The sequence below is a fragment of the Perna viridis genome, chromosome 8 (genome assembly GCF_037379345.1).
Source record: "Perna viridis isolate PV_CMFRI_1.1 ecotype Kerala chromosome 8, ASM3737934v1, whole genome shotgun sequence".
Classification (NCBI taxonomy): Eukaryota; Metazoa; Mollusca; class Bivalvia; order Mytilida; family Mytilidae; genus Perna; species Perna viridis.
This window is the reverse complement of record NC_142452.1, coordinates 14,985,533-15,001,397: the sequence shown is the minus strand read 5'-3', so window position 1 is coordinate 15,001,397 and position 15,865 is coordinate 14,985,533. Positions and strand designations below refer to the sequence as shown.

The 15,865-nt window shown below is 32.9% G+C and overlaps 1 protein-coding gene across 1 annotated transcript in view; it reads left to right on the top strand.

Annotated features, from left to right (window-relative positions):
* The window catches only part of LOC148609472 (uncharacterized), a 35,979-nt gene that overhangs the window by 6,167 nt on the left and 13,947 nt on the right, over positions 1–15,865 (top strand). Inside the window, exons 2-5 of the mRNA XM_088542224.1 lie at positions 803–1,005; positions 3,957–4,117; positions 4,999–5,150; positions 7,536–7,636. Coding sequence (XP_088398350.1) covers positions 803–1,005; positions 3,957–4,117; positions 4,999–5,150; positions 7,536–7,636 — 617 coding nt within the window. The remainder of the gene's footprint in view (positions 1–802; positions 1,006–3,956; positions 4,118–4,998; positions 5,151–7,535; positions 7,637–15,865) is intronic.

Genomic DNA, 15,865 nt, shown 5'->3' with positions numbered 1-15,865 from the left:
AACCAAGCTGTTTCTTTAGTCTTTTTTTATCTCGAGCTCTGCTGTATAAATATTAAGGTCACTATTAACAACAGAAGGGTTGTTAAAGAACAATATATCACCTGTATATGAAATTGAAGTATATAGCATCTTTGATATTTTTTTTCGAAATTCTTAAGCTATTCAGTCTCGTACGAATACAAAATTACGCCTTTAAGTGCAGCACACGTTACCTTTCTGAGATGTTTTAGAAAAAAAATACGTGAATGCGAAAAATAACCTGCGTATCAAAAATTTCATATTGGTCCTTCAGGTCACATATCTTACTTATTTGTGCATTACTATATAGAAATATAGTATGTGCGGCTAGGATTAACAAAGAATTGTGATGCAAGGACGTATATACATATGTATACAAATCTAAGGTACATCCAATCTCTGGATTTAGGTTTGCGATGCTAATTTTGTCGATCCCTCAGCGAGATTCGAAACACGTTTTTGCTCTGCTCGGACATCTGTGGCAACACCGCCTAAAGCAAGTCCTATGCTCTAGACCACTCGGCCAACCAGGCTATAAAATATAGCTTTCATTGACAGACTGACACTTCCCTGTAAGAAAATCTAGAGTGTGAACATAAGCACTTGATGTGTAATTGGATCGTGTTTCCAATAGGACATTATATACATACATAACGATTTTTTTCTAATTTATTGCCTTTTAACCTCAAAATGAACAGTTACAAACCTCAAAACGGATATCAGGTACTACCTGTATGTATTTTTTTTAAAAAGTTTATTAGTGTTAAGTAATCTTCATCTGCAGGTATAAAACAGATATATAACTTAATGTTGATAAAAGAGGCCTCTAATGTGAACATACAAAAACTTTGGGAGGAGAATATTGGTGATACATGTACAAACACTAATTATGATGATATATACATACATCCGTTGTCAAGTTTTATCCCACATGGCAACTTTCGAAGTTCGATGATTGACGAATGGGAATACGACCCCCCAGACGAGGTTTGTTTTTGTATAGCTAATACTGTATTTTCATTTCGAATTATACGAGAAAAAGTATTGTCTACTTCGTGTCTATTACTACATTTAATCTATTAATTCTAATGCAGAGTGGGAAATACTATCAACTTCACGCCAGTACAACATTTCAGAGACATATATAATATTTACCACTGAAATATTTAGTAGATATTGTGTCACGATATGTAAATATCGGTTGACATTTTGTTTAGAAACCCTCCTGTTCTCTGACATGTATGGCAACATCGTTTATTCTTAGTCCAATGCACTAGACTAAACATTAAACTAGTTTATAGTTAAATATAGCTTTTATCAACCGGATGATGTATTTAGTCCATGGGCTGGAAGGGTCCACCGTGCACCCCCACCCGACTCATCAACTTCATGGTGATTTTTAGATACCTTTATACGTCCCATTACCAAACCAATTGTCTCCAAAGAATATTCCCGGATTCTTTGTTCAGTATAAGCCTATATTTGTACCTCACTGGGTCAAAAAACCAAGATTTTTGTGACTCAATTGTTTGACCGTCTTAGTCTTCCTGGAATGGCATGTGTAAACAAACTAAAGATAACACTTAGAGTTTAGGGGTAAAATGAAAATAATGTACCCCTACCCAGCCGACAAATCGCTAAAATTGAAATTATTTTTCAATGTCAAAAGCCCTAGAGTATTCATTCAGGGTATGGTGCTACAAGATTGAAGTCATCACTACAGAAATTTTATGGTCGTCGTCATGAACTCGTGGATCGTTATGGTGTATCCATCAGCACCATGAAAACATATTTATTCAACGGGTCATAGTTTTCCTTTCCTCGTTTGTCTACCCCGGACTTGACTTTTAATGAGCAACTCGGCAGATGTTTCTAGAAAAGCAGAGGACGCTTACCCTACCGGTGCACCTGTCCCATGCTCTTAGTTTTTAGTGGAGTCCGAGTTGCTCATTTGATTTTGTTACTTTGTATGTATGATTTTAGTTACTCTATGTTCTTTGTTGTGTGTGTCTGTTTTCCATGTCTGATCTTTGTCCCTGGATTACATTCTTTTGATTACCGCTATAACCTTGGTACTCTTGATTACTCTTACTTCCATCTCACATGTAATGGGTATTGTTTTTCAAGTTACCCACTTCGAACAAGCTTTTGTGGATTCAGACACATTTATGGAGCAACTTACCTTTATAATGAACCAATGTAATGCACAATTAAAGGTTTTCCAGGCCATTTGGCGAAAGAATAGTACCCCCGAACCACTATAATCTGCCCCAATGGGGACGAAAATGATCGTTTATAGCATACACGAATAGTACACAATGCATACATTGCATTTATTATCCAAATCTTGTATCTTCATATTGTCAAGCAAATTTGCTTTTATAGCCCCGAAGAAGACAAAATATCAAAAAAGGGAAATTTAAGAATAAAACAGATTTTCAAGCATGTTAGAACGTAAATTGTATATTTCTGTTAAAGATATCACAGTTTTAACAACATTTGATTTTGTTTGCTATCATTATTTGTATACATATAAGGATAAGGTTTCAAATACGCAGCTACGATGAATGACGGGCATATATGTATCCAACGCCATTTTAAAAATGCTAATCTAACATATACGAATTGTGTTTTTTTACGGAAATTTTAGTGGGTATGAGGTACCATTCTTTCGCTTAAATGGCCTGGAATACGTTAAATATGCATTGGCTTGGCTCATTAGAAAGGTACGTTGCTCCATAAATGTGTCTGAATACACAAAAGCTTGTTTGAAGTAGGTAACCCATTAAGCATACCCATTATATGTGAGATGGAAAAAATATGAAGTTCCGACAATTCCCCATTTTATGAAAAACTCATTAAAACAACGATAGCAAACGAAATCAAATGATGTTTAAACTGTGATATCTTAAACAGAAATATACAATTTACGTTCTAAAATGCTTGAACATCTGTTTTATTCTTAAATTTCCCTTTCTTAACATCTTGTCTTCTTCGGGACAATAAAAGCAAATTTGCTTGACATTATGATTGATAAAAGATCTGAATAATAAATGCAATGTATGCATTGTGTACTATTCGTGTATGCTATAAACGATCATTTTCGTCCCCATTGGGGCAGATTATAGTGGTTCGGGGGTACCACATTTAATTGTGCATTGTCTTGGATCATTAGAATTTATCAATTGTGATAATACTAAACAGAAAATACCAAATAAACCATTTGTTTACTGACGTATAAATACTCTAGGGGTTTTGACATTGAACAATAAGTCAATTTAAGCAATTTTTCGGCGGGGTAGGGGTACATTGTATTCATTTTACCCGCAAACCCTAAGTTTTACTGCAACAATATTGGTATCATTGAAAAGCTGAAACTTTGGGCAACATGATGATATATATATTTGTAAGTTTACTTCGTTTTGAAGAAAGAAGTTCGTAGAATCAAAATAATAAAAAAAATTGATTTTTTCCTCAACGAAGTATAAAAATAGCCGAAAAATACAAAAAATGCTTTAGTGGAGTTTTTGGCGATAAAAATATTCTGAAATGGGAGGTATAAGGGTACCTGAAAATCATATTTTGGTTGATGAGTGGGGTGCACGGTTGGTGGGGGGGGGGGGTATCTCAGCCCACGTACTTCATTGGAATATATAGTCCGTATGCTAACACACACTGTAACCGAACTAAAAACACTGATACATTTAACCATACTCAATTTAGATATCGGGTGTAAATGTACTGTACTTTTGTATTTTATGTACATTAGAATATAAATAGATTGTTGTAATTATACTAGATTGTGCTTTCTGATATCTCCTTTTGCATATTTCCACTCCGTTGAAAAATATATAAGCATATGTTTCTCTTTATCCATTTACCTGTTGCTTGTTAATGAATGTTTTAATACTATTCAGTATTTTTGTTACACATTTAAGGTGGCAATACTAGTTCTTAACAGGTTAGGAGATATACATGGATGGATGGTTTTCAACACCTCTGGGGTAACAAATAATGGACGTCTTCAAGAATGGCTGACTGCTGATAGATTTGTTGATAGTTCTTTTAAAACTGCTTCCAAAATTTACATTCAATTGATGTAAGTAAAGTATAAATGAAATAATTGATAAAGCATTGTAATTTCGTATGATGTCTTTTACTTTCAATATATATTGTAAGTCTTTTTTTTTCATCTTGTTTAAATTAATAATGAAAGAGTAATCAAGGAACCAAACCGGAATTCAAACGAATGTTATCCAGGGACAAAGACCCCATATAGAAAACAGACAAACACAACAAAGAACAAAAAATGATTAAAATAATTCATACAGAGTAACACAAGCAACTCGGACTCCACTAACATTTGGAACATGGACAAGGTGAACAACCGGCAGGGTAAGCGTCCTCTGCTTTTCTAGAAACACCCGCCGAGTTGCACATAAAAAGTCCCAGAGGTAGACGAAAAAAGAAAGGGAAACTATGACACCTTAAACAAATCAGTTTTCATTGTGCAGATGGATACACCTCAACAATCCACATGTTCATGATGGAGGTGTATTATATTTGATTTTATATGTACTTGACACTGTATTTTACATAAATTGATAGATGAAGTATAAGTTGTTAAAAGATCTCAGTTAAAACAAATGGGAAACAGAAAAAAAGTCTAGGACGTTAATGAACCGTCACTGCTCTGTTTTGTTTGCCCCTGCATTGTGCATAAAATATTTACTTGATGTTATTATTTGTACAAATGGTTGACTTTTGTTACGCTTTTGTTTTGTTTTGTATGATTTTCATGTCTTTTATCGCTGTGCTTGGAAGAGTTTTGGATAAAGTAGTATGACCATAGTTATACATGTACATAAGATGAAATTGCTCGTTAGAGAAATATGTAGAATAACAATTCCCCTTAGTCTTTCATAGTGTGATTAACATTTTAGCCGAAATTGAATATTTAAATAAACTATAATATTTCAGGCAGTCTGAGTACCAATTGATCATTGCTACCAACATATCGGCACAAATAGGGTGGTTTATTGTGCTAGATAGAAACTCCGATGAAAGTGGAACAAATCGACCTTATTTTTTAATATCTCGTAATAATTCGGCTCCGTTTCCTAATACATTAGGTAAGTTTTAGGGTAATTTGCCTTTTTTTATCTATTTTTAATGATCAATCAATCATTTAATATATAATGTATGGTGATAAAATACACCAGAGCACAAGGAGTACTTTCATATCATTGGTTAATATAAGATTTCGGTCCAGTAGTTAAGATGGCGATATAACCAAATACTTTGCCGAAATAGCCAACCGAGTAGGTAAAAATGAAAAATGAAATCGCTATTTTTTTCCGTTATGAGACAAGATACTCCAATAAAACACTCCACACTTGTTTGTTTAATGTAGTTGTAGCATTTTTAGACTAACTTGTAAAAATCTCAAAATGTCCCCCTCAGACAAACTACAATAATGTGTTCGGTAAATTTATAACAAAATGCGCTATTGTATAACAGATATTAAAATATTCACTTTTTAAGATTGATAGCGTCATTGATATGTGTTTGGAGAATATCGGTGTAAACATCATGTGTGTTTTCTTAAAGTCAGCTTTCAGAGTAAATAAATATACAAATGGTAACAATCGATTGTCGACATTGATCTTCCAATTATTTTATGCTAGGATGAGGCAGGTGTAACCTGTTATTTCAAAATGGTCTTGTCGCTAATTTTCCACTTTTGGCGATATTTCTAAACATCTTGATGACTCTTATAGCTTTTTAACGTTTCATGACACATCTTGCCGCTAATTAGTAGAACTGGTATTACTTAGTGTCCATACTTTGGACTTTTTGGCTAAAAGAACGGCCTACTCTAATGGCATGGCAAAAACAAAAAAAAGAAGGATTTGAATTTTAAATAATTATTGAAAGAGTAATCAAGGGAACCAATGTTATAGCGGTAATCAAAAGAATGTAATCCAGGGACAAAGACCAGACGTGGAAAACAGACATACACAACAAAGAACATAAAGTAACTAAAATCATAGATACAAAGTAACAAAAGTAAATGAACAACTCGGACTCCACTAAAACTGGGAGCATGGACCAGGTACACCGGTAGGGTAAGCGTCCTCTGCTTTTCTAGAAACACCCGCCGAGTTGCTCATAAAAAGTCAAGTCCGGAGTAGACAAACGAGGAAAGGAAAACTTTGACCCGTTGAATAAATAAGTTTTCATTGTGCTGATGGATACACCATAACGATCCACGAGTTCATGATGTAGACCATAAAACTTCTGTAGTGATGACTCCAATCGTGTATCAACATAACCCTGTTCCAGAAGCCTATTTGTTAGAGTTCTAGCGCGATACAAAAAGTCTGGGTAGTTTCGGCAAACTCTGGCATAACGTATGAGTTGTGATATGAACACTCCATACGCAGGAGCCGAAGGGATGTTGCCACAGATGAAAGGAAAGTTGACAATTCTGAATGAAAAGTCATCACGTTTGTCGTAAAGTTTGGTCAATAGTTTTCCTTTACCATCGATTTCTAAGTGTAGGTCAAGATATGAGGCTGACTTCACAGTGTCTGTAGTATCTTTTATCTCAAGTTCGTTTGGATAGATGCGATGTATCAAATCCCCGAAATTAGGATTGTTTAAAGATAACACGTCATCTATATAGCGGAAACTGAGACTGAAGGATCTAGCCAAACAATATTCTTTCTTTCTGATCAGATCAGCTATAAAGTCAGCCTCATAAGAGTGAAGGAATAGGTCAGCAAGTAAAGGAGCACAATTTGTTCCCATTGGAATGCCGACCGTTTGTTGAAAAACACGTCCACCACACTGGACAAATATGTTGTCGATTAAAAATTCCAGCATTTTGTAAACATCTTCCTCTGTATATTTGGAAGATGATTTGGAATTATTTCTTACAAAGTATGAGGAATCTCTACCAAGAACTATATATGAAAATAATGTAATAAACGATGGTTATGAAGAAAATTCGAAGACAAATTGAATGGGACTCTCCGAAAGACTCGACTTCCTGTCAGACTGAAATCATGCTCTCATGCAGTGCTTTCAAGCTATGCCTAAATTTCGCATTTAATACCGTAGTGGTGATTCACGATTGTTTTGTTAAACTATACATTTCAAGTCTTCAAGTCTTCAATTCTCCGTTAAATTTTAATGTATTCTTTTAGATTTGTTGTGGGTCTGCAATTTTGTCAATGTTACATTTTGAAGAACAACGAAGTATGTCACGTCTCGTTATGATATTGTTTTACACAAACATCTGTCTAGGCGTGTGATTTCATTTAGTTAACTTGGGTACTTAGTTGGTGGCTTGGTGATTGCATCAAAACGAACGCATATTCATATGTTTGCGTCAATCAGATTCATTTTATACTTATAACATGTAATTCGTACCTACTAAAGGCACAACTTGGACAATTATTCTTATTGTTGTGTAAGTAATCGTTTTAATGATCGTTTTATACTTTTTGCAGAATCACAGATAAATGGTACAAATCATTCAACAGCGCTTGGAGAAATACATTTTCGATCCGAGTTGCCTTTCCAATCAAACACAAGTACTGCGAGTATTGAGGTTAGTATCTAATGTATTGTCATTTTGTACTTATATACTGTTTATAGTCTAGGGTGTAGAAAAGAAGAACAAACGTCTAAGTAAAAGGTATCAAGTTATTAAATTGAATAACATAATAGATTTGTCTCAATTCTTAACCCTTGTTCTACACTTTATACTAAAACCATCATAACTCTTTCAGAGTCTATAAGATTAATATAAGGCATATAACGCACTAAAGAGTGTCACTGGTAGTAAGTGGAATTAATGGCATTTCAGTCTGGAGTTTTTTAACCAAGATGGAATAAACTAGCGGTATTTAAACAAACGCAACAATACATGTCCTTGACAGGTTAACAAGTATAGCAGGACAAATGAAAAATGGTTCTAATATATAACTTTATTCTGTCTATCATTGGTTTTTATTCCAACTATTTAGTTCCCTTTGACAAACTATTTGGAACGACTGTACAGAAAAAAATATATGTATATCATTTTAGATCATCAACGGTCACAATATAGAGTAACTGTTACTTAAAATATGTTTGATTACGATATGAGAAAATGTTTCCTGGAGCATATGTTTAGTTATACTAGTGTAGTAAGATTTTATATGTTATAAGACTTAAGGGTCAAACTAATTTGTTAACAAAAATGCTGTTCTAGTGATTGTCAGTCTGTCATTTTAGTACACTTTATATACTTTTTTTACAAAATAAACAAAAGGACAATAACTCTTTAATGTGTTCCGTTAATGACATTATTTTAGTGAGATAAAAGGAAATGGCAGCTTATTATTCATTGTGACAATGGTGAACTAGTAGCAGTACACCCCTTCGTTCTGTTCGATAATTTCATTTATCAGTGCCAACAGCAGTGCTTGTTCAATGTCGGAAAGACGACAACTTATCAAAACAAACTACAAACAATTGGTTTCAGACACTCGTACGTATAATGAAGTAATGCAAACATGTGATTGGCCCTAACAATGGTCAGGGACAAGTTTCACGATACATACGCTGTTTTTTTTACGGTCCATAGTTGTTTGACATTTATACGCAAATTTTTGGTAGTTTTTTCCAAACTTATTCAACGAAGTTGCAATTGTCAGAGTTTTTGTTACCATTCTTAAACTTAATGACATTTTGATATTTTTATACCGATCATAAACTGTTCCAATTGATCCATGTATGTCTAAATTGTATTTTTAAGATAAAAAGCATATTATACTATAAAACAAGTATTGCAATTATCCAAAATGCTATTTTACTTGAATATAGAGGATAATTCACCAAAATGAAATTAAATTATTACATTTTTATACTGCCAGACGAATGAAAATGTGTTTACAATTTACCATGTTACAGGTTGAAAAATGCAATCTTCTCTTTTTAGAATAATAAATGGTATTGCATTAGTTTAAATAGCTATATTGCGTCAACATGGAGTATATTTTACCAATACGTTTTGAATATTGCATATTTTTAATCTCCCAGACCAACGACAATGTGTTCCCTGTGATCCATATATAACACAAATTAACATTTTACACATAAAGGATACATTATGTTACATCTTCGGAAAAATTAGGAGTGTCACATAGGTTAACTTACTTTTTTAAGACAAAATTGAGTATATTTACCAAAACCTTATGAAATTTTGTGATTTTTTTTCACAACAGGGAAAATCTGTTCACAACGTACCATGTATAACAAATCTTTGCATTTTTTCAAATGAAGACTGCAATATTTTCTTTTTTAAGAGAAATCTGATGGTATTACACTCAATTGAATGAAATATAGCATTTTTTATCTAAAGTTTGTGACATTTGTTATGTTTATATTTCCACACCAATAAAAATATGCTCTCAATGTACCATGTATAATGAAAAATGAAATTTGTTGGAAAAGTAACAAATTATTTGTTTTATTCAATCAATATGCTACATGTATATGCTAGAAACTTGAGTTTTCTATTGTTTGAAGTTTTAATTAGACACTTCGGCACCGGACAAATCATCATCTGTGTGAAAATAAGACATATCGGTCCCAAAAGGGAAGCCATTTCGGCACCTTATGATTTATTTCTACCATATCGTGGAAATTCTTGTATTACAAATTATTTAGAAATAAAAGAATTAAATCCAGATACATAAAAAAACAGCGCACTTATCAGCGTTTCATTAGTTTTTGTTTTAAGATCTTTGATTGTTCACTTTAACAAGTGTAATCAAAACAATAAGTACTGTTAAATATTAATAGGATACTTAATTGGAAAGAGTGAATAACCAAAATATTATCACGAGTGCCGAGGAACGCCTAGATTAGACGAGTGTGCGGAAATTGTTAGAGTTAGATCATCAAGCGGCCTTGGCACGAGTGATAATATTTTGGTTATTCACGATAACTAATTGATTTTCCTATTTATTATACAGATTTTCTTTATAATTTATCGAAATTTTCAATATGAATTTGAAATTATATGATTGGCGGATTGATATCAAAGTTGTGACGTTTTGGCGGGAGAAAGCGTGAGAATGAAATTATCGAATTTATTTCATAGTTTGAATTATCGAAATATATTACACTGGGAACATTCGATAAACACTGCTTTCTATATAATAAAAACTAATAAATATTTAAAAAGCCATTATTAGCATAGTACAACAGTTTATTTTTGTTAAAAAAGAAAGAGTAAACGAAAATAAATATAGAATACTAACACGAAAACTTAACAATGTAAAGCTATTGGCACAATAGAATCAAACACCATTCATTAAACAAAGATGGGATTAACGAACAAGAGTATTAGTGTTTAGCCCAATTGGCCACAGAAGAAAAAGGTTGACCAAAAAGTGGATATTAATATTCTGTGTACCATCTTGAAAACGTTGGGTACATTTGTGTTTAAAAAAAAGTAAAAAAATACTTGTTCAAAAATACATTATTGACCCAAACTTTACAACAAACGTGATGACTTTTCATTCAGAATTGTCAACTATTCTGTCATCTATGGCAACATCCCTTCAGCATCTGCGTATGGTGTTTTCATATTACAACTTACACGTTGTGGCCGAGCCAGAGCTTGCCGTAACTTTGCAAAATTTCGTATCGCGATAGACTTGTTATAATTAGGCTTCTGGAACAGAGTTATGTTGCTACAAGATTGACAAGATTGAAGTTGTCACTACAGAAATTTCATGGTGAATCGTTAGGGTGTATTCATCTGCACCATGAAAACTGATTTGTTCAATGTGTCGTAGTTTTTCTTTCATTTCGTCTACCCCGAACTTGACTTTTTATAAGCAACTCGGCGGGTGTTTCTAGAAAAGCAGAAGACTCTTGCCCTACCGGTTCACCTGGACCATGCTCCCAGTTTTTAGGGAAGTCCGTGTTTCTCATTACTTCTCTTACTTTGTATTATTTTAGTTACTTTATGTTCTTAGTTGTGTTTGTCTGTTTTCCATGTCTAGTCTTTGTCCCTGGATTAAATTCTTATGATTTCCGCTAGAATCTTGGTTCCCTTGCTAACTTTTTCATGTGTTACCGCAGACCATCGGTATACGTATGGAAACGAATTATGCGCCACGTTTTGCCGATCTTTTTACAAGGGCTTCTACTAAAAAAGAAGCGAGTAGACCAGTCCTTTGATTTTAGATTACGTTATATAGATGGTGGATTATCTCTAGATAATCCTTTTGTTATCAAGGATTCACCCAAATGAACTTGAAATTTACGATACAACAGATTTACCTTCTTCTGTTCCATACGAAGACCTTAAATTGTACATAGATAATACAAAACGTTTGAAATCGAAACTTCATGACCAACGGGATGATTTTGACATCCCAATTGTAAGCTTCCTCTTTCTTCATGGGAATATTTCAACATATGTAGCCCATGGAATATATCTTTCCCAGTTAATTCGATACTGTAGTGCCTCTGAACAAACTTTTTAAGTGGAGCTAGGGTATAGCCAAGTAAACTTCTAGGTAATGAGTACGTTCCGCGTATGTCAATATCATCACTACAGACGTTTAACGGTCATCATCACAATTTGAATTACCTATATGAGGTTTCTATCCGATAGATGAAGATGTCTTCAATTAGATTCCACGTCTTACCGGGTTGACAACCTACCCAAATTGACACTTTTTGCAGTTGGGTTGCTCCTTTGACAAAACTGTATCTATGTTTTTTCAATTAGTTATTAGTCATATGTATTAAGCCGTTCAAATTACACATGGGTACATTACATTTCCTTTACAAAACTTCAGGCAAATTCTTGACACGATATCGTTTTTTCCACCGCATGGTTTACTTCTATATTTATTTATATATTATATTAAGTTAAAGATCAAACGATCCGGCGTATTTACATAAATATTTGGTATTGTGCCATGTTTTATGGTTATTGTTATTTGAATGACTTTTTGTCTACTTTTAATAATTTTGCACAACTTCAGTATTATTTACTTTATATACAGCATCTTTGTTTACTTACGAAGGTAGACCTAATGTAAGGAACACAACTATAAAAAATCATTGGAACGTTTGTAATCACCATTTTACAACAATATTATGTAAGCATTTAATCAACTTGGATTCATTTTATTCTGCTTCAAACGGAAGCTTGAGAGGCTTTGGTGAAATTCAATATCATACAAACATATCACTGATTTCATGAATTATGTCCCTTACCCTAGGTCTACCTCCTTAAATGATATCGCCAAAGTGTGATTTGTATTTGATGGGACCCCACTATCAATCGTGCCGGGGAGCTGCACTATTGTTGCTAGACTATTTACTGATTATACTTATTTCCTAATTGACGGTTGGCATCTTATTTCTAGTTTCAAGTCACGTAGTTGGTCTTTGACGTACTTGAAATGTCCCCTTGTTGTCGCTCTGTTTTTTTATTAAAATTTTAATTTAAAATTTTCATACATTTCTTTTCAAAGCATGAAACAACATTTCCTTATGTATTGAAATATATTAATTCTCAGTCAGTAAGGTGCTGAATTTTAACACATTAAGAATATCATTTAACTGTTTTCTAAAATCTGATAATCATCAGATTGCATTCGACACGTAGCGACAGGTGTTAAAGTTTCGCTTAAGTCGATATCTAGGACACTAATAGACATTTTTAATTTCACTAATGTTAATAGTAAATCCGTACACTTAGCTCAATACTTCATAATACAGTAATCTACCCATATGCAGGGTCCATTGTTTAATAAAACATGATAGTACTAATATAACTTTGAAACAACATAAGTGTACACATAAAGAATTTGAATAACTCTATAGATTTACCAGAAAATATTTCTGTTTGGAGGTGCACATATTCTGTAACCGAGACATATAGTGTAGGGCAAGCGGACACTTATGAAATGATAATAACAGGAGTTTCATAAAAAAAATATATATATTTTTATTATTGTTGTTGGTATTTGCTGGACCATCGCAAAAACTGTCATAATTTATCAAAATTTGAAGAAATGACAGGATCAGGAATATCTGAATTTCAGTCATAGTATCCGAATTTTGAATGCCGTAGATTTATTGAAATATTTTGTTTATAATCTTTTTTTTTCTTTTGTTTTTTGTTTTTTGTTTTTTGGTTGTTTTTTTTTTTTTTGTTTTTTTGCTTTTGTTTTATTGTTTGCATACTTTAAATGAGGAATGTCCTAAATATTGACCTTAATGGAACCTTAACTGATTAATCAAACTGATAACACTGACAAACTTTTGGCACTTTGAAGCCTTGAGTCGCTTACCTGGGTAAAAAACCTTTTGGATAACCCGCTGTTTACCTTGACCCTTATGCTACTTTTATCAGAATAATTACTTCGCAATTCTAAAGTGTAAGCTCGCGATGTTTACAAGTAGGGTTAAATCGATTCAGATTCAAAAAGTTACTGTGCAAAGTATAATATCGCAAAGAAAAAGCATTTTTTGTTCTTTGTTCAGCAATTTATAAAGTTTAATGATATTTTTTGTATTCATGAAATTAAAAAAAAATAACACATGGTTTAATATGAAATAAATCCTAAATTAAAGAAACGAACAATGCCAATTAAGTGTACTCTTAGAACGGGTTACTACTAACAAGCCGTATTTGTGTTTACCTTCATGTCGGAATTAGCTTGTGAATTAGAGTAATCAAGAGAACCAAAATTCTAGCCGTAATCAAAATAATGTAATCCAGGGACAAGGACCAGACATTGAAAACAGACATACACAACAAAGAACATAAAGTAACTAAAATCATACATACAAAGTAACAAAAGCAAATGGGCAATTCGGACTCCACAAAAAGATTGGGAGCATGAACCAGTTGCACCGGTAGATGTAACTTATTTTTCATAATCATGGTTTTACAAGAATGGTAAATTTATATTAGAATTTTAATGTAAATTTATTTAAAATAATTTTATATGAAAGTCAGTCCTCCAAGTCAATACTTATATGTATTCACACATGCATAGTAATAAGAATGTTCGTATTAGGTTCTCTCTGTAACTATGTTATAGTTCTAAAGAAACAAAGTATTCGTATTCGTAGAAATATTATTAATGACCTACTGAGTCTTTAGAAAGACTATCGGAAGTTAATTGAATCTTTGACATTTTGCAAGTGGCTGTGCGCAAACGTAGTATAGAATCCAAAATTTGAGTGTGCGCAAACGTATTCAATTTTTTGTGCAATGTAAATCGTGACATTGTGCGCAAACGTGTTTCTCCAGTGTGTCTAAAAGACAACCAAGCCGATGGTAATTGTTACATATTATAATTGATTGACAATTATCATATTTCAATGAATACAGTCATAATATTATATTACGGATAATTAATAATTCAGATCTATTTGGGATCAGAATGATCTGTAAATAATATTAAAAGGTGTCGCCTCCTGTAAACATAACTTTGCAGTCAAAGTAATGTCGTCTTCGAGTTCTGAAAGTTCTGTACATTTTTGGTCGTTCCCTCCGCGGGACTCGAATTCGTACCGCTATGACTTTTATGGCAACACCGCCTGCACAAAGTCCAGCACCGTCGACCACTCGGCCAGCTAGGCTATATAAAAATGTAGCTTCGCTTGCCGGGTCTTTCTTCCTCGTAGGATTAATCTAGGGCTGTACCTTAATACACGAGGTATGCTAGGACGTGACAGTTCGTCTAGATGTTATTGTGTAGGCTAGAAGGTCAAATTAATGATGCATGTCAATACAGCGGTACGAGTTCGAGTCCCGCGGAGGGAACAACTAAAAATTTGCATCGCAAATTTGGCAATTCTAACATCGTTGGGAAATTTTCAGACTCTTCTATATATATGAGTTAAAGGCTCAAATACTCAGAAATTTAAAGTGGTGATATATATATATATTGAAAGACAAGAAAACCATATCCCGATGTGTTCTTAACCAACACGACCCTTTTCGTTCCAATTTTATCTTTTTTTAGTTGTATATCAATCTAATCATTTCCCAAAATATAAATTAAACCCATTTACAAAAGCAACTACCTAAGAATTTAAAAAAACATGCTTTATAGAAATATAATTAGAACTATCGTTAAATAAATAAAGATAATAACTATACTAAAGTTTAAGATAAATTTAACCTAATTAGACATCTACTTCCCGGAATGTCAAATCACTAATTAAGGTTTATTCCCAAAATCTACTTCTTGCATGATTCATATATATTTGCTTTTCGTTTTTGACATCATTTCTTTGGTAAAATATGATCTATATATTTTTATATGTGTTGACCTCAATTGATGAGCCAATTCATTGTTCTTTTCTCTATTAATTAAATGCTATTGATTGTATAAACCACAAACAGTATTCTATCTGTATAGAATATATTACTTTAATTGTTTTTACAACAATCTTTTTCCGTATGTTTTATTCTTTTGTTCAATTCAACACATTATTATTTTCTTCCATACCAATATCCCCTTTGTTTTGGTTCCCTTGTTTACTCTTTGTCAGTGTTAATTGTCAGACATGTTGATCTATTTAAAAAAACAAAAGGTGTCGATTCGGAAGATAAACTTGTAAACCTTATAAAAACAAAGAAGTGGTAATGGTGTTTGGCTAAAATGATAAAAATATAAATAAAAATTCATATTTTCAATAAATATTACATTATAATAATAGTAGAAGCATAACACATACTTCGTATAAATTTTGCACATAGTGAGCTATATCCTATTCAAGTTTTAATCAACCCGTTTTTGCG